At 49.0% G+C, this 22,673-nt stretch overlaps 7 protein-coding genes across 7 annotated transcripts; 3 read left to right on the top strand and 4 right to left on the bottom strand.

Moving 5' to 3' along the window:
- Positions 1-2,680: 2,680 nt before the first annotated feature.
- Positions 2,681-3,995, bottom strand: QC764_609590 (uncharacterized protein; the record flags this gene model as incomplete). Its single annotated transcript, XM_062949436.1, has 2 exons — positions 2,681-3,631; positions 3,685-3,995. The coding sequence occupies 2 exons, from the start codon at positions 3,993-3,995 to the stop codon at positions 2,851-2,853; spliced, it is 1,092 nt and encodes a 363-aa protein (XP_062798179.1). The 3' UTR covers positions 2,681-2,850.
- Positions 3,996-4,627: 632 nt separating this feature from the next.
- On the bottom strand, positions 4,628-6,689 carry QC764_609580 (uncharacterized protein; the record flags this gene model as incomplete). The annotated part of the gene is made up of 7 exons (XM_062949435.1): positions 6,619-6,689; positions 6,302-6,543; positions 6,107-6,239; positions 5,847-6,048; positions 5,423-5,792; positions 5,189-5,371; positions 4,628-5,130 (listed from the first exon to the last, which is right to left on the bottom strand). Exons 4-7 carry the CDS (start codon positions 5,994-5,996, stop codon positions 4,628-4,630), a joined length of 1,206 nt encoding a protein of 401 aa, XP_062798178.1. The 5' UTR covers positions 5,997-6,048; positions 6,107-6,239; positions 6,302-6,543; positions 6,619-6,689.
- Positions 6,690-7,528: 839 nt separating this feature from the next.
- QC764_609570 (uncharacterized protein) lies at positions 7,529-7,906 on the top strand (the record flags this gene model as incomplete). The annotated part of the gene is made up of 1 exon (XM_062949434.1): positions 7,529-7,906. The coding sequence occupies one exon, from the start codon at positions 7,529-7,531 to the stop codon at positions 7,904-7,906; it is 378 nt and encodes a 125-aa protein (XP_062798177.1).
- Positions 7,907-9,529: 1,623 nt separating this feature from the next.
- On the top strand, positions 9,530-11,628 carry QC764_609560 (uncharacterized protein). Its single transcript, XM_062949433.1, has 5 exons — positions 9,530-9,850; positions 9,918-10,090; positions 10,153-10,204; positions 10,260-10,454; positions 10,537-11,628. Exons 1-5 carry the CDS (start codon positions 9,538-9,540, stop codon positions 11,523-11,525), a joined length of 1,722 nt encoding a protein of 573 aa, XP_062798176.1. The 5' UTR covers positions 9,530-9,537; the 3' UTR covers positions 11,526-11,628.
- A 3,740-nt stretch (positions 11,629-15,368) lies between these two features.
- Positions 15,369-16,168, bottom strand: QC764_609550 (uncharacterized protein; the record flags this gene model as incomplete). Its single annotated transcript, XM_062949432.1, is given in 2 exon segments — positions 15,369-15,431; positions 15,449-16,168. 2 exon segments carry the CDS (start codon positions 16,166-16,168, stop codon positions 15,369-15,371), a joined length of 783 nt encoding a protein of 260 aa, XP_062798175.1.
- Positions 16,169-18,506: 2,338 nt separating this feature from the next.
- On the top strand, positions 18,507-19,597 carry QC764_609540 (uncharacterized protein; the record flags this gene model as incomplete). The annotated part of the gene is made up of 3 exons (XM_062949431.1): positions 18,507-18,751; positions 18,782-19,127; positions 19,178-19,597. 3 exons carry the CDS (start codon positions 18,507-18,509, stop codon positions 19,595-19,597), a joined length of 1,011 nt encoding a protein of 336 aa, XP_062798174.1.
- Positions 19,598-19,664: 67 nt separating this feature from the next.
- QC764_609530 (uncharacterized protein) lies at positions 19,665-22,150 on the bottom strand (the record flags this gene model as incomplete). The annotated part of the gene is made up of 5 exons (XM_062949430.1): positions 19,665-19,948; positions 20,002-20,019; positions 20,078-20,239; positions 20,294-20,572; positions 20,641-22,150. The coding sequence occupies 5 exons, from the start codon at positions 22,148-22,150 to the stop codon at positions 19,665-19,667; spliced, it is 2,253 nt and encodes a 750-aa protein (XP_062798173.1).
- Between the last annotated feature and the right edge of the window lie 523 nt (positions 22,151-22,673).

Below are 22,673 nucleotides of genomic sequence, written 5' to 3'. Positions count from 1 at the left end.
CGAGCCACGAGCTGAAACGAGACGGACAGGGAAGAGTACACAAAGTTGAGATGGAAGTTAGGTAATCTACAGTGTACCTACTACGCTGGGTTTGGGTCCCGTAGGTATGTGTTCTGCCATATGTCAAATAGCTACTAGGTTGGATGACCAGGAAATGGACCACATGTGCATCTGGTCCACCACCACTACACCAGCCACACAACCTTATTGAGATTACCCCTGAATGATCACACTGGCCACAACAAGACTAATATTGGGTCAGTTTCTATGGGAGTTATACCAAAATATAGCTCAATCACTGTCAGAGTCAGACATTGCATCTGCTTCTCGCTTGCGCCTGGTTTGAACCCGATAACGTGCGCTGCGCCGCACAGGCTGGGCTGGCTCTGCCTACTCCATATCCTCCTTGGCTACCACTTCTTCCTCCACTACCCTTCCTTTAATGCGGGCCTCTTCCAGTTCATAGAGCCTTACAAATTTGAAATTCGAGTCTTCTTTATTTAGCTTACGCTTTTTTCTTACTTCATAGGCCTTCTAGGCGTTTTATTAGTACCTTACCGTATTAACTTTATAGATAAATACTGAAATGGTGAGAAAACAGACAAACCAACCACAACACCACAAATATACCCTCAACAGGGTCTCTGAATGAACACACCTGCGTCACAGTGGCTCGCTCGCAGGCCGCACTCCACGTAGGACAAAGAAAAGACTCTATAGGCTCGCAGACCACATAATAAGCACCTGATCGGCCTGATCAGAGGGCCAAAATTGCCTGCACGCGTGCAAGGCACAAAATTATGAAGAAATAAAAGTCGATGTCCTGTCTAAAATAGAATGCCCGAAGCAGACCGCTTATATACATGACCCCTGAACCCCCGAATCCTCCGAGAGCCCCACTTCCTTACTCAAACCCTTAGGCCCGTGGCCGCACCCTAAACCAATATAAATACTAAATACCGTAAATATAAACTTAAATTATATATTGCGGAACTATCTATAAGCTATTTAGTTCCTCCGTATATATAGACCTTATACTAAGCCTAGTACTATCCTAAATCGATTAACTCGATTATCGATCCTATCGATACTATCCCTTTTGGGATTGACTTTTCTGGATCGATCCTCGATCCTAATAATCCTATTTTAATTAGTCCTTACTCTTATACTAACAATTAGTCTGTGGTGCGCCCCGCGCCCTACTAGGTATTAAGCCGTAATAGTATTAAAAGTTATTTTCTTTATAGTAAATATATTGAGGTATAATAAAGCCGAACTTTTTAAGGAAATATATTTAATCGCGGCGGTAGTTAGTATTTATATAGGTTATTTTCTGTATATTAAAATAGTTAGAAAACACATCAACCAACCACAGCACCACAAATATACCCTTAACAGGGTCTCTAAATAAACACACTTGCGTGACAGTAGCTCGCTCGTAGGCCGCACTCTACGTAAGACAATGAAAAGACTCTATGGGCTCGCAGACTATATAATAAGCACTTGATTGGCCTTATTAGAGGGCCAGGATTGCCTGCACGCGTGTAAGGTACAAAATACGACGAAATAAAAGTCGATGTCCTGTTTAAAATAGAATGCCTAAAGCAGACCGCTTATATATATAACCTCTGAACCCCCGAATTCTCCGAGAGCCCTACTTCCTTACTTAAACCCTCAGGCCTGTGGCCGCACCCTAAACTAATATAGTCAAATATAGCGATAAGATAAAAAGGGGAAAATCTATTATAGAAATATTGGAAGGAAAATAGGGATCGGTGATTATTTCAATAATAAAGTTACCAGAGTATCGACCTAAAAAGAGGGGCATTATATTATAGTTAACCTAACGGTAGATTGCACAGTATATAGGGCGCAGGACGTCCCTAGCTAATTATTAGGAAAGATAGGAGATAGTTAATTAAGGCCGGCCAGAAAGTGCTATAGCGCTAAGACCCACGAGCACTCTGCAGGATGCAAGATGCTCGGGGTGATCGAAGGTATAGCACGACGAGCACTCTGCAGAATGTAATGTACTAGGAGTGATCGAGGCTATAGCAGGATAAGCACTTCAGGGTCCCAAAGTCTATATATACGGAGGAACTGGCTAGTGTAGATAGATAGTTCCGCAGTATGTAATAACAGATTGTATTTACGGTATCTTGTGTTTACATTGAGACATTTTGTTGTGCACTGTTTAGCTGCACCAGACTAATTGTCAGAAGTTACTTTCAACTCGTATCCCTTTCAGAGGTTCTGTACAGGGGTTCGTCACACTAGAGCTTTTCTAACGAAGGATTTATTAAATAATAAAGTCTTTTTAACCGTAAGAGAATCGCTATTAGTTTTCATAAATAAAGTCCTTTAGTAAAGTACCATTAATACGGTACTTTAAGGTGGAACGTAGAATTCCGTACTTATTAAATACTTTTCGCTAGCTTATACTAGCGGCAATGTTTTTCTGGGCATTTTTAGTATCTTCGTTGGTATATTCGGCTATTGTTGGGTACCTGGAACAAAAAAACGTAAAAGAAAAGCTTCATTTTTGGCCTCTGTGGGTGGAATATAAAGTGTGTGTTGATATCGGGGGGCTTTCGGAGGTCCAGAGTTGTGGAGGGTGTAATGTGGGTAGATGGCTTGGGTAGTTCAAACCTACCTGGGCCACATCCATATGTGGTCCACTTCCTTGTCATCCAACCTATCAATTTAGTACGGTGCCTATGTCTGCAGTGCCTGCCATTGAGGACAATCACCGCCACAACGGCCACCTGATTTAATGCCAGTTTTTTTGTTTATGGCTTCAAATCCAGCCTTTCGAATCAGCAAACGACAACGGTACCGTAAATAGGATAATCATCTCCTGCCCTTCAGCCAAAAACCCTTCACCCACCTCACCCCCTCCGCAACAAAAGGCTTGTCCAACCCATAAAGCGCATCGAAACCATGCAATCCCGGTCTAAGCGTGTACTTGACCTCCACCCCCGGGTGAACCCCTTTCAACCGAGCAAGAAACTCCTCCGTCCCCGCCTGTGCAACCATCCCGTCATTCTCCCCCTGAAGAACCCAAAACCCCGGCACTTTGTCCCCCCACTGCCTCGACACGTTCAAAGCATACTCCAACCCTGATTGCGCAATAGCAGTCTCGTCCCCCCAAAACTCAAAGCTCCTCCCACTCAACAACGCCGCCTCTGTCAACTCCCAGCGGTCAGGGTAGGGGGCGTCAGTTCTTATTTCTGTTCCCGTCAGGTTACCGAGGTACTCATCAATGACCTTTCCGGCTTTGATGACAGCTTCGTTGGTTGGGTCAGGGAGGGGAAGAGACCCCCAGGCGGCTAGGTCGGGCCAGATGGCGGGGTATTGCGCGATGACGGCCTTGATCTTGGCTTTTTCCTGGAATAAGAGAGCGGATTGAACGGCGAGGTAGCCGCCTGCTGACTCTCCTACGGTGACGATTTGGTTGAGGTTGGTATTGATCTTTGGGTAGGCGGAGGCGATGACGGATGGGAGGGAGGTGTGAAGCCAGGACCAGAAGGAGGAGATGTCGGATAGGGTCTCTGGGGCGTTGGCTTCAGGGAGGAGGCGGTAGAGCGGGGAGACAAGGATGGAGTTTGTGGAGACGGGGAGTTGGGTTACCCTTTTGATGGAGATTAGAATTGGAGGGCAGAATAGGGGGGTTAGTGAACGTACCAGTCGGCAATAAAGGCAGGCTCGAGGCTAGTTCCGATGACGAGACCACCGCCATGGAAATGCACCACCACGGGCGCGTCGGTCTTCTTGTTGGAGGCTGCGAGCTTCTTCGGGACCAGGACGGCAGCTTTGATGGCGGTTGCGTTGATGGTTTTGTAGGTGACGTCGAGGCGGTGGTAGTGCTCAGCTAGCTCGGCAGTGGCGTAGTCAATCTTGATGAGGGTGACCATTTCGAAAGGGCTGGACTGAGCTGAGATCAGTGTAGTGAGGATGCCCAGAAAGGCGGACAGAAATATGAAGAGCTTAGCCATGTTGTTGGATGTGATACTGAAGATGTTGATAGTGAAGGGTTGATCTGTTGTAGGCACCAGACATCCCTTATATACCTTTTGCAGGTAGCTGGTTGAACAGATCACATGGATGTCGTTAACAACATCTCTTGCCACAATAGGCGTTATCTTACCGCAGACATCAAAGTGACTTCGGGCACATCTGTCATGGTTCCACCAGCCGAATCAGCAGTCATCATGACAGTACAGTTCATCCACCACATGCAAAGTGCAGGCTTGATTCGATATAATTCCCCTAATATATTCATGAGGTACGTAATCGTGAAGAGAGAGTGTTTGCTCACCTCCAAGTCTAACAATGTCATAGCTCCGCCGAGCTCAAGGACTCTGAGCCCAGTGTCACCATTTCGGGAATGATGGTGGGATCGATCCTCCGGCGCCGCGGAGTTTGTTGGTTGTCATGAATTATGTCATCAGTAGCCAAGTCCAACCAACAGCATTAAGCATCAAAAAAGCTCCGAGAACTGTGATTAGGTAGGCAGACAGGATCTCGGAATTACAAAGCTTGAACAAATCCATCAAGCTACAATACTGTGACATCTCAACACCGGGCACGGCTCTGCTGATGGTCACCTCCGCGGCAGACCGACAACTCAATACCTCCCCCGCGACCCAACCGGTGACGACCGATCAACAGTCCAAGTCTCGACAACCTGAATGTTACTACCCCTCCCACTTCCATCCTCCACATCATCCGCCATGTTCTCTCGATACTCCTGCCCCAAAATCTCCTCATCACTCCTATTAGCCGGCATGGTCCTCCCACCAACAGCCTTGGTATGAGTGAAGGGGCCGTTCACGCCCATCTTCAGCTGCCTTGTCCGTTCCTCGGCTTTCTTTGCTTTGTCATCACTCTCCTCCCCATCAGTTGTCTCAGCCTGCCATCGACTCGCTCCAGGCATGGTGCTCCCCCCAAATGTCTTGAGCCCGTATCGTGGACCACTTTGTTTCTTGTAACCGGATGTTGAGCGGGTGGCGCGGGACGTGAGCTTGTCGATGAAGCCTTTGTAGAGGGGTCGGACGACAGGGACGCCGATGCAGATCATGGTGATGGCGATTTCGGCAGCGGACCAGACAATGAGACCAACTGTGTCCTCTATGTCGACCATTGTCAGCGAAATATGAAGGGGAAGAGGCGACTAGGGGCGGCTTACTGGTGTAGTTTGTACTTGACAGATTGGGGACTTCAATGGTCCTTTTAATACCGCATGCACCGGCGATCAACCCAAGACTCATACTTGCGGCAATGATAATCTTCTCCCGCTGGTTCATCTGGAGCTTCCAGAGGAAGACCCATGGGAAGATGGCGAAGAAGAAGTCTGCAATGACGCAGAGGACTGTTCAATCTGTCAGAAAGGAATATTTTTTCAGTCGGAGAGAAGACGTACTGCACAAGGTAAACGACACTGGCGTGGTGTTGATGTAGCAGTAACCCCCAGGAATTCTCCTGTCGTAGAGGTAAGCCGGTGGCGAGCATTGCAGCCAGAACACAAAGCAGACAGATATAGACGCTGCCAGCAAGCTTCCCATCGTAATCCATATGACGATCTTGTGCCATGTTTGCGTGACAAGGCGCAACAAGAAGAGACCCAGCGACCACTTTGCCACCGCCATGCCAACCACCGCAAATGTTTGGCCGATTGCCTCGAACAAAATAGCTTTGACAAGGTCTTCAACTTCCTGTATATCGAACATGTTTTGGCCGAAGCCATATTGGGCTGCGATGGTTGTCATGATTGTGTAGCACAGCAGGAGAACCTGTGTTGAACGTCAGAATTAGTTCGATGGAGCTTTGGGTAAAGGCAAACTCACAAACGCGAAGTTGTAGACGTGGTCATCCAGCCCATAGCTTTCCACCACGTGGAACCTGGTGTAGATACGGAGGAGAACAAAGACAGAGGTAAGGGCTGTAACTATCCACATGACGGAGACAGCCCATGGGCCATCGCCTCCGAGCGTCATGATGAAGGCAAGTTGATGTCGGTCTCAATTTGGTTTCTAGCTCTGACTCGTTCTCGGATTGAAGTCAACAAGTGGATATATATCATAGGTGTGAGTTGTTCTGTTCTTACCTACTGAGGTTGTCTAAGTTTAAATCTTCGGGAGACGACAGTGTAGACATCTACCTTTTTGTTGTGGTTGTCGTCACATAACGGACTGTGCCCGAAGACTCGCAGCTGCCCCTGATGCCACTCTCGGAGATATCTCATGCCAGGATTCAGCAAGAGATCACCAGAAGAAGAAATCTGAAGGAAAAATCTCAATACCGGTTTCTATCCATGTTCATGGAAGGCCGCAGGGTCTCGCCCGTTGACATGATCAACGAATCCACCAAAGAGTCAGATAAGCAGACAAGACTGTGGCGCGCAAATTTCGACCGGGTTACCGGGTTCTCGGTGTCCTCGATGTCGTCTCGCTCTTTGAATGAATCAAACGGGTATTGGCGGCGTCAGGGGTTGGGTGGCATGGGGGTGAAGCGAGTTGAGTGACGGCCGCTCCGTGGAAGGGACTGTTCATCATCAAGTTGGATGTTCTTCAGCAGGGTATCTAGAATGCAGGAGAAAAAGCAAAGCAAGGTACCTACCTACGTGAGCTGACAGGTATGCAATGAAAAGTGCAACGGCAAGGTTCTAGAATGTGACAGGTAAGTATTGAAGAAACCGGCAACCACTTAGCAACGTCTCTCGCTGACACTTTCTGTTCTTGGACTTGCCTGCCGTCGGGACTGTGGGGGGATCTTCCGCACCGTGCACAGGCAAGGTATGGTAAGGTAAGGCAGAGTTATATTGTGCTACCCTAGTACATGAGTGCATAGCATAATCTGCAGCATCTAAAGCGTGTTCATTTTATGAGAGATGCACAGAAGGATTATGCGAGTTGTTGAAAACAGTCCTGACTGCCGGCATCCCCCCCTTGATCTAAGCAGGGGCCTTATCACAAGATGGACACTTTGGTTGGGTGCTTGAGACTTCGGTCCCGCAATTTTTGCAAGAATAGACCTCTGAGGGCATGCTGAACGTTTCTTGCTTCGATTTGAGAGGCTGGTGGGCGTTCGTGATCCGTATATGTTCTAGATGATTTTGACAAGTTGGCCTCTGATGCAATGCTGAATAGGTAAGTAGGTGCTGAAATGACAGAAGTTTGCTTCACAAGCAGGCTCTTGGACATCTTATATCCAAGAGATACTTTTGCCTGTTGTACGACCCAGAAACCTGGACAGATCTTTGTGATACCGAGATATGGGATCACTGGAATCGTCTGGTGTAGGTTGTATTACCCAATGGAGCATTCTTGAAACTGCCAACGTGCGTTTGGGTTCCAAGTGTTGTGCCTTCGCTATCCGCCTGCTTCCCCGTCTTTGTAATGGCGCTCTTTTTTTGCCCATCCTTCAGTTTCCACCTCGCTGCTTCGCAACTTGTAAACCGAAAACTCAGTGAAACTTACCGGGCACCAAAAAAAAAGCAATAACAATTCTTTGTCATTTCCGAAGCTCAATGTCTAACCCGAAGCTACGAGAACCGCACCCAGCCAGAGAAGATGGCTGCTTCGCTGTGACACCCGAAAGAAAGTACTACATTCGCGGCAACACCTTCATCAAGAGGTCCCTCCGACCAAAAGAATTCATCACCAACTGGAAAGGCAAAACCTACGTTCCTCGACTGCGAAAAGAGCTCCTCATGAACGAAGCTGCCGCGTTCCGCTTCATCCGGCAGCACACCGACATCCCTGTCCCCGACATATACTGCGGCTTTGAAGACGACGACGCCTACTACCTGATATCTCAAAACATTGACGGGGTCAACATGTCATACTTGAAAGACGAGACCGCAGAAGGCCGCCGCTCGTGTGGAGCTGGAGAAACACCTGGCTAAGTTGAAAGGAATCAAATCCAAGCGCCTCGGTGGGCCATCCGGGATTGTGATCCCTCCGTATCGTGTCTTGGGGATCACCCAGTGAAGACAACTGGTCGTCCTGCAAGGAGTCGGAGGCAAAAGACGGTGAAGATTACGTCTTTTGTCATGGTGACTGCTCACAGCACAATGTAATCGTTGACCCTGAGACGTTGCGTATAAAAGCAATAGTCGACTGGGAGTATGCCAGTTTCTTCCAGGCGCGGCGTTTGAGTTTCCATTTTACATGCGCAAGGGACCATCGATTGCGTTGGGCGAGGAGGAGGACGATTCGCTGGAGTTGCTGGAATTTCTGACTTCCAAAGCGGGGAAAATGCAAGAAGCCGGTGAAGATTTGGGAAACTGAAGAAAGCACAGTGTGTGTGCCAGGATAACTGGATGATCTGCTGCCATGATATGATGTATAAGATTGATCAGGCATGGCAGGGGCTGTCGGGGAAGTTTCCCGGGCCAGGAACGGAACCTCAAACAATATTCAGACCCAGCATTTCGGGTCACCCAATAACGGGTTGCCAGATTCTCCTTGCCAGGGACTGCAATGGATTGTGGCGTCTAAGTATCTCCTCTTTTGTGCATTTGGAATTTCGAAGTGGTGCCAGAGTGGCGTTAGATATGACAGAAGGGAAGTTCAATGGAAGTAGTGTGTCTACCTCCTCATTCCCAGAGAGTTGACAGTCATTGACCAGGACTTGCTATTGAGTTCAACCTGCGTGTCTGGACAAGATTCCCCGTTGCCAAGGACGGGAGGATAAGGCGAAGGATCCAACCCCAGAGTGACACAGACCAGAAACGGGAAAGGGCCGCACCCGCTGTCAGAAGCGGAGTTCCATTTCCTGGAAGGCCACCCACGCTAGTGATGCCGAGGCCTTGAAGAACGCAATGTAACACAGAGGCCTCATGGATAGACGCACTGCCCCACCGTCTCATTGCAAGATCTACACAGTTTTTGGACGAAGAAAGTCTGGCACTGTCCAACTATTGCCTGATCAAACTGCCGGCAGCTACATTGTCACTGTTGTATCTACAGGTAGTGTTCTCTGTCCCAGGCAACATGAACCCGAGGCTCGTGTTCCCCTGCCAAATCAGGCAAGCCGTGGTTGATCACGGAGGTATATCCGAGGTTTGTCCCCACTCTCACCCTTCTTCCTTCTTTTCAGTGTGAGATGACATGTTCCAAAATTTGTTGACTTTCCGCCTCAGGGGTTGACGCCCTCCTGGCCACAGCTTGATGAGCAGTCAGACAATATTAGTTTGATGTTACGCGTTTGAATTCCCAAATGTGCAATTTGTCTGGCTACCACACGCATAAGGCATCCAACATAGCCTTGCTTCTAAATGAAGCGGCGTTGAGGCGTACGAGATAGCTGGTTTGAGATCAACATTTGTGCCCAGTCTTTACAGTGCCGCTAGACCTGGGCCCCGTCACCACATCTGGCCCCCTCTCCCGGTACTACAGTCAGCCTCTCGGCACTGTGTGGGCTTCTCGCTGCGAGCAGAAAGACTGAACCTAAGTGAGCGAGGGGGCAGGAATGATATCGGGATGTTCGGGGTAAACCAATCAGGGGAAATATCAGGGGGGCGGGGCAGAAAGCATGCTCGTAGGGCTTTATACACCGGAACTGCCTCGCGAAAAGCAACTTTTGTCCTTGGATATTCTTTCCGAAGCTGGGCTGCCTGTTGTATCTTTTTCTCACACACGCAGCAACATCAGGATGTCCACATCAAACGGAATCCTCGATTCACTCGTTGCTTTCCGCTACGGGAGTCTGCCCACTTTAGACAGTCGTGTTCTGGCCAGACTGGCTGTGACTGTGCTTGTTGCTCCCATTGTCACTTTGCTTCTTTGGTTCACATTTTCATGGGCTACATCTCCATTGCGTGGGTATCCAGGCCCCTTCCTCTCCGGTATGTTTGCCCATTCTCAGTCAGCCACCCTATGCTCGGCATGTGCTGATCATACTGTCACTATCAGGATACACAAACCTCTGGCGTCTTTACCATGTGAGAACCGGCAAGTATGAGTTGACCATGAAGAGGCTTCACGACAGGTATGGACCAGTGGTGCGCATTGGTCCCAACTTACTGGATCTCGATTACCCTGAGTTATCCAAAGTGTTGTATGGCACTGATGGAAAATGGCGCAAGGTTTGTGTTCCTACCTACAACGAGGTCATGCCGTCAACTTTACTAACACCGAAACTTCTCAGACCGAGTTCTACCACAACAACAGTGCCCTCGTCAATGGGAAAATTACCTACCGTTTGTTGCCTTCAATGCCTAGACGTCCTGGGTGTTGTGGCTGACAACACAATAGATATTTTCAGCACCACCGATCAGACTGAGCACGCTCAAATGAAGCGTCCGATTGTCAAGCATTACTCTCTCGGCAGTGTACTGGCCCTCGAGTCACACATGGACAACGTTCTCGGAGAGCTCATGCAACAGCTCGACAATCGTTTTGCCCAAGGCGGTCAGGGGACCTGTGATTTGGGAGAATGGGTTGCATTCTGTCAGTTCCCCTGCCTACCTATCTTTGCATTCTCATCTCCCTTCAATCGCACACAGGCAGCTAACTCGTCTTTCCTCTCCAGATGCCTGGGACCTCATCACCTCGGTCACCTTCTCCAAACCCTTCGGCTACATGACCCAAGGTCACGACTTTGACAGCTCCATCGCCACAGCCGACAAATCCCTCGCCTACTTCGCCTCCGTCGGCCAGATCCCTTGGCTGGACTTCCTCCTCGACAAGAACCCCATCCTCCGCATCGGTCCCCCCAACCTCAGCAACGTCACCAACATCGCCATGACCTCTCTCATCGCCCGCATGCAAGGTCAAGACAAGAACTTCAACCCTAAGGTCCCCGACTACCTCCAACACTTTATCGATTCCAAGAATACCCATCCCGACACCGTCCACGCCGGCATGGTGTTTGGGTATTTGCTCGTCAACCTCATCGCGGGAGCAGACACGACAGCCATCACTATCCGAGCCATCTTTTATTACGTCTTGAAGAACCCAGCCGTCTATGCCCGTCTGGTAGGGGAGATTCGTTCAGCGGGGATTGAAAACTCCAACGCCTTTCCTTACTTTCAAGCTCGCCAGCTGCCCTACCTCGAGGCTGTGGTCAGGGAGGCGCTCCGTGTTCATCCTGCTGTAGCTATGCCGCTTGAGCGTTATGTCCCTGCTGAGGGGTTCACCCTTCCCAACGGCGACTTTGTTCCTGGCGGGGTGGCCGTTGGTATCAATCCTTATATTGGCAACAGGAACAAGACTGTTTGGGGTTCTGATGCGGACGAGTTTAGGCCTGAGAGGTGGTTGCGGGATGTCAAAGGTGGGGAGACCGATGAGGAGTATAAAAAGAGAATGCAAAAGTGGAATGCCTGTGACTTGAGCTTTGGGGCTGGGTCGAGGATTTGTTTGGGGAGGAACTTGGCGTTGGTGGAAACGTATAAGCTTGTGGCCACGGTTTTGAATAGGTATGAGGTTACGCTGGCGGATCGGGAGAGGGAGTGGGAGACGGTGAATAGTTGGTTTTGGAGGCAGAAGGGGGTGGAGGTTAGACTCAGGGGTAGGGTTTAGATTGCATTTGGTTGATGTTGGATTTATGGAGGGTGTATGACACGAAGGAGACATGTTTGTAAGGTAGAATAGAATCTACGCGCATCCATTGAGAACGACCAGCAAAAAATTGCATTAAAGAAGTTGATCTCTTGTTTGGGGCTACTGTGGTGATAAAAGGCTACAATACCGTTGAGTTGTAGACAACATGATTGACACTGTAACATAGGTTAAGACAGGATGTTATTCCCAACAACACCTTGAGAGGTAATTAAAAGTCTTTCAAAAACTGCTGACAGGCCTTAACGAGTAACACGTCGGGTAGCTGTTGAAATATGCCTCAAACCCTTTTCGTCTATTTTGCCAACTCTTCAATGGAATTGGATACCAGAGGTATCTTGTGTGACTCTGAAAGAGATGTTGAAATCCTCAAAGTCCAAATGACATCCTAGCACCCTCACCACAAAGTAATTAAGACAGCAACAGCAAGTAACCCCATAATACATACCTGAAAGGCCAATTAAAGGGCCTTTAAAGATAGTCAAGAGGCCTTTAAAGATAGCTAAAAGGCCTTAAAAGATAGCTAAAAGGCCTATTAATGTACCTTTGAGGTTTGGTGTCTCAATTATTATCGTGGTGAAGGTGCCTAGAAACCCGAAACACTCAACTCAATTTGCTGTCCCTCTCTGTTCTTTTCACCGCGTTACCTCCAAGGCTGTGATCTTTAGGTTTCACTCAGACTAATCACTCGAGGCTCCCACTGTGGTTCAGGTAAGTTGTCGCTGTCCTGAAAAACTACCTAGGTACCTCCTGTTGTTCCAAGTCTGGTTCACCCTGCTGTCTACCACGCAGCGGTCTCCCTGCTCCGCGTTGCCTAAGCTGTGGAGGACTTTCCCGAGCAGGAGGGACCTCCCCGGTAGCTTCAGTTCCTCCACCGTTGTTGTCGGCCAAAGGGACCTCATCGGTTTGAGCTACTCCATTGTTGATGTTTTGGTCGCCTTGGGCATCTTGTGCAACGCGTGCAGTCGAGGGATGAACCATTTGACGGAGACCTTCTAGTATGCCTCGAACTGCGGGCACACTGGAGTTTTCCCTGCTCAGCCGCTGCTTGAGACTTTCCTCATCTCTTTTGTTTGCATTCTTTATCGCCAAAAAGCCTAAAGATATCGCAAAAAGACTGACCAACTCCCCAGCAACTGCCCAATAGACACAGATATCAGAATCAAACTATAGAGGACGTCAAACACAAGTCTCGGGTACATGTATGTACTCACATAATCGACCTGTGATCCAGGAAGACCTATAAAAAGGCTCTCCGGTATCGTCATGCGGGAAACCTTCAATCGATATTGCGAAGAGGGCGAGCATAAACGCCAAAGGTGTCTAGGTATGGTGTTCTTAGTATCGTAGGGTAGACGCATTTCAAGTCCAGTTTTGCCGATAATCACCACCGAAGTAAGCACCGTGCAGAGATTATAGTCGCTGGACCAACGTCAGTTGAAAGAAACTTACAAAAACGATAGTGACGGCGGTAAGAAGCAACACGTAGTTGTTCAGTTGGCGGGACTTCACGGCTTCGATGTTGGCGAGTTTCGACACAATAAAAGAGCCCTGAGCTTGTTTGACACTGACGAGATGATCCACCTAAGTAGAGTTATACGGTTAAAATGTCAGCCATTAGTCCTTAACTCCCCAAAGCAAATGTGACCCACCGCTGCGAGAACTCTGGTGGCGTTGGCTTCCAGTCTATCGACCCGGTCAATAAAGGCTCGAATCCGGGACTGCTGGATAAAAGTCTCGTGAGATATGCTCCCGTCGCCCTGCGGACATGTGCTGTGGTACCTTTCGGCAATCTCCTCCTGATTCGTAAATAGTTGCTTTAGGATGGCAAGCTCTCCCAGAACGTCTTTAAGCTCGTAAATGATCTGAACCTCTCCTCTGATTTTGAGAGACTCATGATCCAATCCGTGGTTCTCTCTGTCGGTGTCATGGTCTTCGACGAATTGGCGAAAATCTTTAAAAAGCCCCACTTCTTTATTCTCCTGTTTCGCTATCCAGTTCTCAAAGATATCCAAGATGTGATATCCAAGACCTGACTGTTCAAACTCATCAGGTAACCTGAGACATTGAAGGAGGATCTGTTGAACCAGTGCGTGAGGGGTGCTCCAAGCGTGTAATGGCAAACACCGTGATACTATCTCAAACAGGGTCTCTTTGGATTCACCATCCCACCTCGGGGGCATTGCTGTAAGAATCGTTCCTAGTTACGTGTTAGCCAACAGGTTATTCGCAAGAGCACAGCAGTAGTAATAAGTCCCACTTTCGTCCAGTTTCCACATCCACAACTGACGAACCATGAGAAGCTTCAGTGGTGTGTTATTTGTTTCAGGCGTCTCTGGTGCGCAATTCCGTTCTTTCAACCACTTGTACACTACCTGATCTTTGTCTGTTTGATTGAGAGCCGTATATCCATCATGGTATGCCTGGTCTAAGGTTTCTGGGCGCTGTAGACCAACAGATCCGTCGTATGGACCGAATTGACTCTCCAAATCCCAGAGGTCTCTTTGTTTCTGGAGAACGGGAGAAGGGCGATTTTCATGTGGGCTTAGATACCGTTCAGACTCGAAGTCAATAAATGGAACCTAGTGAACCGTCATATTAGTGATATCGAAATGACAGTAATTAACTACTAGGTGGGTGCTTAGATATTTCCTGAAGCAGACCATCATGATGACTTACGACAAGGGAAATCTTTGATGAGGTTATGGTTCCATCAATTTTATGTTGGCATTGTACCTGAGGTTGGAATCAAGTTGGGTCAGCCTCTTCGTCATTACCATCCCGGGCATTGTGAAAAAAAAGAAGACATACGTGAGGGAAACGACAGTAGCTGTTACCTGCGGTGTTCCGGGCACACGCCGTGGCATCGACAAAGCGGGACATGTAGTACTGCTTCTCGTTTTCGGTCCTCCCGTAAGACTCGCATAATTTGGCAACGACATCCTGTTGACCTTTTTGTGAGCCACGAACTCAAGGATGCTACGCCAACTCCGTAAGAGTAGATCGTCGGTAAATACCAGGTATCTACCTACCTTGACCCATGTCATCTGTGTTGATGTAGCAGTTAGCATCAGTCTTGGGGGGGTAGAATTGTCTCTGTCACAAATGCTCCGTATTTCTTACGCTTTTGAAGGTCAAGAAAAAGGTACTGGTTCTTACTCACATTGGTGTGTGGGATATGAATCCATCGCACGATATCTTCGGGCTCTATGGTGTTTATATCATCCTTCGTGTCTCTGACAAATTTTTTTTCGAGTTGGGTGAGCAAGTTTTCTTCTGTAAGTCGTGTGCTGCACTCGTGAATTAATAAACGGTGCCGTTCCACAAACCTTCGAGTACCTAGGTTCTGAGCTTACCCCATAAAGTCATTAATTGGCATGGATCGAGTCCAGTTACGGGTATATGAGCCACCCTCGTTGAGATCCAAGGCACATGAAAATGTTATTTCGATGTTGAAGTGGGTTGAAATTTCGTGTTGCCTCGAAATTGAGTTGCTCCACGCTGGCTTGGTCTCGTCCTTATTCTGCCACAATTCATCTCCTGCCAGTCTCAATGCATCATCACGCCCAATTGGTATACGTGGAGCCTTCCAGGCTAGGAGCAGTTTCACCATACCTACATCTTCATTTTCGCACGCAGCTTGCAGCGCTGTAGTTTTTCCTATTCAGAGGTCAGCAAATCTGGTCGTGTTACAAACTCCAGAACAGAGGTATTTAGGTAAGGTACCTACCGTCTCCGTCCTCTAAACCAAGCCTCGCCCCGTTCATGAGTAATAGCCGAGCGACGTCAACATTCTTCGGCGGTCTAGACCGGCGGTGGGAGGTCACCAGCAATAGAAGGCTCTCTAGAGAGTGTGGATTGCCAAATCTGGAAGCTAGCAATACACGGGTAGCAACGACATCGCCGAATATTACTGCCATTTGGATTGCCGAATCTCCGTTATTGTCCTTACTTTCGCCAAGTTCGCGGGCGTCTGGGTGCTTGATAAGTTTCTGATAAACGTCTTCTGCTTCCTTCGCTACAGCTCTGTGCAACACAGTCTCCTTCTCTTCGGTGTATTTTTTGGCAAGATTATCAATGCCAGGTTGATCGAGGAGATGAAGAGCGATGTCGAAATGATCTCGCATAATGGCAACATAAAGCGCTGAGACCTTTCCCAAGTCTTTATATCGGTCGTCATTTGCCCTCTGATTGTCTCTGTTCTCTTGCTCGTCGTCGCTGTCCCAGTCGCTATCTTCTGGCATGTGGTTTTGCCAAAGTTCAGGATGCTTGCGTTTCATTTTGTAGTACCACATCTGTCGTTGTACTTCCTCCATGTTTCCACCACGGCATGCTTTCCAAAAGCCTTTGGGGTTCCTTCTCAAAGTTTCAGCATCCGAGTCAACGCCGCTATCATCACTGATCATTTCTGAGTCTGACCCCTCATCTCGACGACCAGGTTTTAGTATGAAGCAACGTCTCTCCACATTCACGTCGGCCCCCTGCCTCAAAAGCCTTCTAGCCTTCTTGAGTTTACCATTGCGGCAGGCATACCAAAACTTTTTGTTCTTTCGAGCCTCATCGATGAGTCTCAACGGATCCGAGTTGTCATCGCTCGGGTTCATGTTGGGCTTGAAACCTTGTGTATAGCAGGTGGGCGGGGTATACCGAACAAGGTAGGTAGATAACTAGATCGATGAAGATTTGATGAATAGAGCTAGGGAGCTCGACTGCTTCAAGTTGTTGATGAGTATGGGCGACTGCCTTGAGAAGGTAGGTATCCTGAGTACTTGAGGTAAAGAGGGCATCCGTTAGGCTTAAGCTCTTGGCGAATAGCCACATCATACGATATCACCAAATAGTATGCACGCACGCACTTGGCTCAGTCATCACACCGCAGACTGACAAATCACGCCAACTGACGTCTGAAGGTAATGGAAGCAATTTTTCTTTGAAGAAGTTGCAAATTTACACGTCAAGCACATGAAAGCTCCCAACCGTTTCCCTGTAGGTAAGAAGCTACTTGAACAAACAATTTCCAGGTTATACTTGGCACAAACAGTATCAGTCTACGGTATGTTCAGAATAGTTTGGTATTTAATCAAGATAATATTACGCGTAAACCACACTCAGCGGTTCACTTACTATGTTATCTATACTTACCTACCTCCTAAAACATCATACTCTTCCCATCCTTCGAGATCTCCAACTTCTGCCTCTCCTGCTTCCTCGGTCCAAGCTGTATCTCAGTCTCGCGGTGCTGACGCCAAAGTTGCGCAAAGAAGAGTCTTAACTCAGCGCCCGAAGCCTGAAACTTGGGCTTGCTTTTTGGTGAGTTCTTGCACTGTTCGCAGAGCTCCTCCTCGACGTAGACTCCTGTGAGTTCGCGGGTTTTGAGATCGTCACAGATGCCCCCGTTCTTCTTCACGCTAGCAGGGAGGTATTTGGCGAGCTGGCAGAGGGCGATTTCGACCTTTTGTTCGGGGGAGTTTTCGCGGCAGCGGGGGCATTGGAGGTAGAGGTCGAAGTATTTGCACATTTTTGCTGTGGTTTCTCAGTTTGAACTTACCTGTGGTTTGGGGAGGGGGATAGCTGTGTGGGGGGTTAGCAGATCTCGACAAAGGTTTCGTGCCACTTGGCTTTGTTATCGTCTCACTGCACTCCAGGTGTATGAGACGTCAGCTTGTTGTGGGGGTAGATTACTGTCGAGATGGATGTGGTTTCTGAGTCGAAACTGGGAAGGGGAGGTGGGCTTAAATAATACTGCTGATTTATCATGGCGTCTTCGTGGCTCGTTTCAAATACAGCCAATTGTTCATTAACAATTGCATTATGAACACTACGCTTGTGTTGAAGGTTAGGGTTCTTTGTCCCTGGCCCCCGAATCCTTTGTCAGACTGTGACGACAGTTGATGCCTCGAATAGATTAGACAGCGACTTCGATTCGGACTCAAGTCGACAGTGCACCCGGACCCGACATCCTGCAATGCAAGCACATATTGCACCTGCCCTATGCGTGGAGATGCAGGGCTCAGTTGCCCCGTAAATCCAGCCAATGAAATGTTGGCATACAAACTGCTGGGACAGCAAAGGCCAAAGAAACGCCTGCCAAGAGTCAAGCACTAGCTTGCTCTTTTTTTCTCACGATACAGTGGTGAAAGAATTGTTAGTGGGAGGGAGCCAACATCCATCACATCCTCTTTCATTTCCATTTTTCCTTGAAATACTTAGCGCCGAATAAAAGATCCTTACATATCGAGACCAGCCAAAATACAAACTGATGATTTTCACAGGTGCCATCACAAGGATCTGAAGCCACAATAAACCGACTGTTTTATACCCTCCTCTTGCCCTTTCCCCCAGTGATACTAAGCCCCTGTCAGGAGCGCCCGGGGACCAGAGCAAATGGACGTTAAGCTTTCGGACTCAAGTCTTAGCGCCCGTCGCATCTTGAACATCGCATTACCAGCTGCCTACCTTACCAAACTCGTTCAAAATCCCATCAAAAGTCCCAGACCAGAATCTCCAAAACTCCAGCTTGCGATCAACAAATATCTCCAGCTTCCAGTTTGCAATTTCTACATGCCATCCCCAGTGACACCTCGGCTATTCTCTTCCCACTACCTACAAACAATTAGCGCCCGGAACTATCACCCCAACCCCGCCGAACTAAACAGCACCACCAAACCCGCGCCGCAATGCGCACCCACCACCTCACCCAGGAGGCCCCTGAGACCCCTGTTCCCATCCCCGCGGCCGGCATGCCACAATGCGGTCTAGGTCCCGTCAGGCAGTGCTGCTGATGGACCTTTTTGGTACCACGTTGGGTGCCTGCGGCAGCTTGTCAAAATATGATTTAATTAAAAAGCCATGGCACGCCCATGGTTATCATAATCCTCACCTCTTTACCACCTTCGTTGTACATACTTTTCTTTTTGGTGTAGAGTGAGTGCTGATCTCAAAATGAAGTCCCTCACCTTCTTCACCCTCCGCCTGCTCCAAATCGCTCTCCTCGTCGCGTGCTTAGCTTTCGCCGTGGAGGCAGCCCGTGGCAGCAGCAGCGGCGGTAGAAGTGGGTCCTCCTCTTCCGGCAGCGGTAGAAGTGGGTCCTCCTTCGGCGGCGGCGGCAGCAGCACCGGCTTCGGAAGTGGGTACTACCCTAGCAACAACGACAACGACGGCACATCCTCCTCTTCCGGCAGCCACAACTCCGACTCCAACTCCAACTCCAACTCCAACTCCAACTCCAACTTCAACTCCAACTCGGCGTCATCAACAAACGCCTACTTTGGCACCGGCAACGCAGGCGGCTACCGCTACCGCTACCGCAATGGCAACAACAACTCCCGCGCCCCGTTCGACACGCAACAAGCGATGAACTACCGCACCATCCACGGGATCCTCGCCTCGCTGGCGATGGTGGTTCTTTTCCCCATTGGGTCGATCCTTCTCCGGGTGTTGCCGGGGAAGTGGGGGTTCTGGGTGCATGTCATTTTCCAGGTGTTGGCCACCATCATTTACATTAGCGGTGCTGCGCTGGGGATTTACCTCGTCAACATGATCAGGATTCCTTCTGGGTCTTTGGTATGTTCCCCCCTTTTCCCCTCTTTTCACCCTATGCTAATAAGAGATAGCTGTCGAATACATCAACAAACTACCACCCTATTCTCGGTCTTGTCCTCCTCGTTCTGTTCCTCATCCAGCCCGTCCTCGGCGTGGTGCACCATCTCAAGTTCCGCAAGGTGCAAAAGCGCCAGATCTGGTCCCAGCTCCACCTGGCCAACGGCCGGGGCAGCATCATCATCGGCATCATCACCGGTGGCTTGGGTCTGCATCTATCTCAAGCCACGAACCAGAAAAAGACTGTGTACGCCGCTGTGGCAGGTGTTATTGGCGCCATCTGGATTGGCGTCTCCGTTTGGGCTGAGCTGAAGCGGAAGAAGAAGCTGACTGATACCGAGAAGGCCAAGGAGGGGGAAGATGAGAGTATGGTCAGAAGGAAAAGCGGTGAGGAGGTCAAGACGGGGGTTACGGCTTGGGATATTATGAAGTGATGGATCGGTAGACTGTTGTAATGATTTATGAAAAGCAAGAACGACTGCTTAATGTTTACCATTTTCTTCACAACACTCCAGCTCGAACTGCCATTTTCAATAACCACGTGTATGGTGGGGTTGGGTATGACAGCTGGAAGAACAGCCTTTTGAACTCCATCAACAGATCGTGACCTTCCACCTGGTTATCGAAAAGAGAGTCAAATTCCAACTCTGCTAGCTTCCTCACATTGAGCTCGACAATTGTCTTGCGTATATCCGTCGGTCTCATGTCCCTAAAAGTGTCAATGGTGCAAGCGGGGGTTGGAGATCCGGGAACTTCCAGTCCGAACTTCTCGATTGCAGGTATACCTGGCACGCTAGAGTCAGTATTGCCACATTATTGATAGTTAGAGTGGCCTAACCGCAGTTTCTAATGCTTCCTATGACATTGTCAGTTATAATTTCCTCAGTCATTGAATTGAGTGCAACTCTACGCACCCCGTATGTGATGCAAAAACGGCATCTCCCACGCTGCAAGATCCCAGCCGCCGTTCTGCCTGGCCCAAATGTCAACGCCATGATTCCGTCTCGAATACATGTCGTTGATGTGAGTCCTCCAGAGAAGGTCGTTTAGGACTTCGGGTGTGACAAGATGGTGGACTATGGTCGGTGAGCCTTGACTGTCATCAAAGTTTAACTCCCATCGGGACATACCCCGTGCAATCGTATCCTCTGGACCCTCGAATTCGCTTTTTGCTAGCTTTAGGTCTACCGGCTTATCCGGATCGGCAAGGAACATCAGTCTGATCAGCTTGATGAGCATCCAAACACGTCGTGGCGGGAGCCGAAGGTAGGCAGTCTCGATCAAGTCCCCGTTTCTCTGCCGAATAACTTCATCAACCATCCCTTTAGACCAGAGGTCAATCTTGATTCTGAATCTTCGTATCAAGTCAGCCTGTGCAAAGTCCTCCTCTGCTGTGTACCGTGAGCCACCTGTGTATGAGATAGTTTGTTAGACACCGTGAGCGTCGACCAATGCAACGTAGACATGGAAGACTTACCAAGGAGAAAGTATGGGCCATAAGACTTCGAGTTGAATGGCCTTCCATATTTGTTTGCCTGCCTGTGAACTCCTTCGTATAGACCGTCAAGATCTGCGTTCATGAGCCGTACAAGATTTCGTTGCTTGTCAAGGTTCTCTGCTCGCCACTGCTCGATATTGTCCATCACAACTTCTTCTACATCTTCCCACTTGGTTTCCTTTTGCGAACCCAAGGCTCGGGAGATGGCCTCCAACTTTAACAAAGCCCGGCGGCGGATCTCCTTGTGTTTCCCACCCAACACTTTGCCCATGCTGCAAGGTGCAGTGAGATACCACTCGAGTGTGCGGGCAAAGGCGTCACGAGACTCAAACACGATGCTTGTACAAGGGGCACAACTGTCCAAAAGAATCCCGTTGATCATGTTGACGTGGTTTTGTTTGACAGGGAAGATGGTGAAGTCGAATCTGTCTGTTTGACGTCTTTTAGGAGGCTGCCCGGCTTTGAGCTCAAGTCGGTTATCAACGATCACCGTGTAGTTGTTTCGAGCTTTTGAGATGGGAAGGTCCGCCAGCAATGAGCGAACCTTCTCCGAGCCTGGGGATTCCAAAGGGGCACGACATGCTAATCGCATAAGTTTCCGCGCCTCCCTAACACGCTCATCAGCGTCTTCCAGGGGATCGGGAAATATGTCGGCTCGGAGCACGATCAAGAGCTTGGGTGAAATAGGTGCAAATGTATGAAGGGGAAGATATTCAGTATCAATGACTTCCTGCGTCTCCGCGTCCAGCGCAGAAGTATTGGGGCCTTCGAATATCGCATACGCGTTGTCGGTCAGAATAAACTCGTCGCCATCCTCTGCAGGGGTGAGAATAGCCATGTAGGAGAACTCAACGTGTAACCAGAACCACATGGCGTCTTGAGGGTACATCTTGCCCATCAACACCCCCAGCCACTTCTTTCCCGGGTCCATAGGGAGCTCGATGATGGTCTTGATCCCGTCGAGCCACACATCCAGTGGCGTGATGATATTGTTCTTGCGCATGTACTCGCGCACAAGCTCCTTATCATCCTCGTTGTACCCGTCGTGCGTGGCATGGTTGAAGCGGGTATGAAACCCTCTGTTCCGGTACATGAGGAGGAAGAGGAACTTGCGCATGAGATCGCGTTCAGCTCGTGACATTGAAACCACGGTACTTTTCTGCTCGAAAGCCTTGCTGATCTTGCGGAAGATCTGGCTAGCTTGATGCTCAAGTTTGGAGAACAGGATCTCGACTTCTCGTTGCAAAGCGGTTGGCTTGTTCGGGTTGTCGTACATGTTGACCAGTCCCAAGATCCGGTTGACGGGACTCTCACAAATAACAGGCGGATCAACCGCGAAATCAACGTGCCGAACGACTTTGTCTTTTGGGAACATCCCCTTTTGGAATTTGCGGCCTTTGGTTGGTCCATCTGGCTTGTAGGGGTGAGAGAAGTTACGAAGGAGGAACTGAGGGACAAAGTGTTGATATTGGGGGCTCTGTGAAGTCATGATGTATGTGTTCGATGATGGTTGAGGACTGTTTTGGGTGTCGCGCGTAGTGTAAAATCAGAAAGGGGTTTGCGTCTGCTGGTGTCCTGTATCAGTGTTTTCTGGACAACCATACCTATGTGAGGCCCACAGTCGGGTGCCAGCGGGGTAATTGCCCAAGCTGCTGCACGCTTCCGAAGACGAGTAGCATCTGTGTCGCCATGACAAGATCTGATAGGGCTGTCCTGGCCTTGAAGGTGTGCTGAATCGCAATGTGACAGGCTGGGAGTCGGTTGGGCCAAAAACCTGGAATTGAAGACGACAGAGGTAGGACGAGAAATGAGCAAGTCCACGTGATAGTCCCTTCCTCAATTCCCAGATTGCTGCAATGAGAAGGAAGTCTCGACAACAGGAACAGACACGAGCGAGAAGCGTAATGTAGGTACGATTAGCATTAAACCACATTCATGTATTTTATCAAACATGTACAACCGAAAAACCCGCCTCTGAAACAGATACCAAAATGTCCCGGGTATTACCTGTT

The sequence above is a fragment of the Podospora pseudoanserina genome, chromosome 6 (genome assembly GCF_035222485.1).
Source record: "Podospora pseudoanserina strain CBS 124.78 chromosome 6, whole genome shotgun sequence".
Lineage (NCBI taxonomy): Eukaryota > Fungi > Ascomycota > Sordariomycetes > Sordariales > Podosporaceae > Podospora > Podospora pseudoanserina.
Note: the sequence above shows the minus strand (reverse complement) of the source record. Positions and strands in the feature narration are given on the sequence as shown.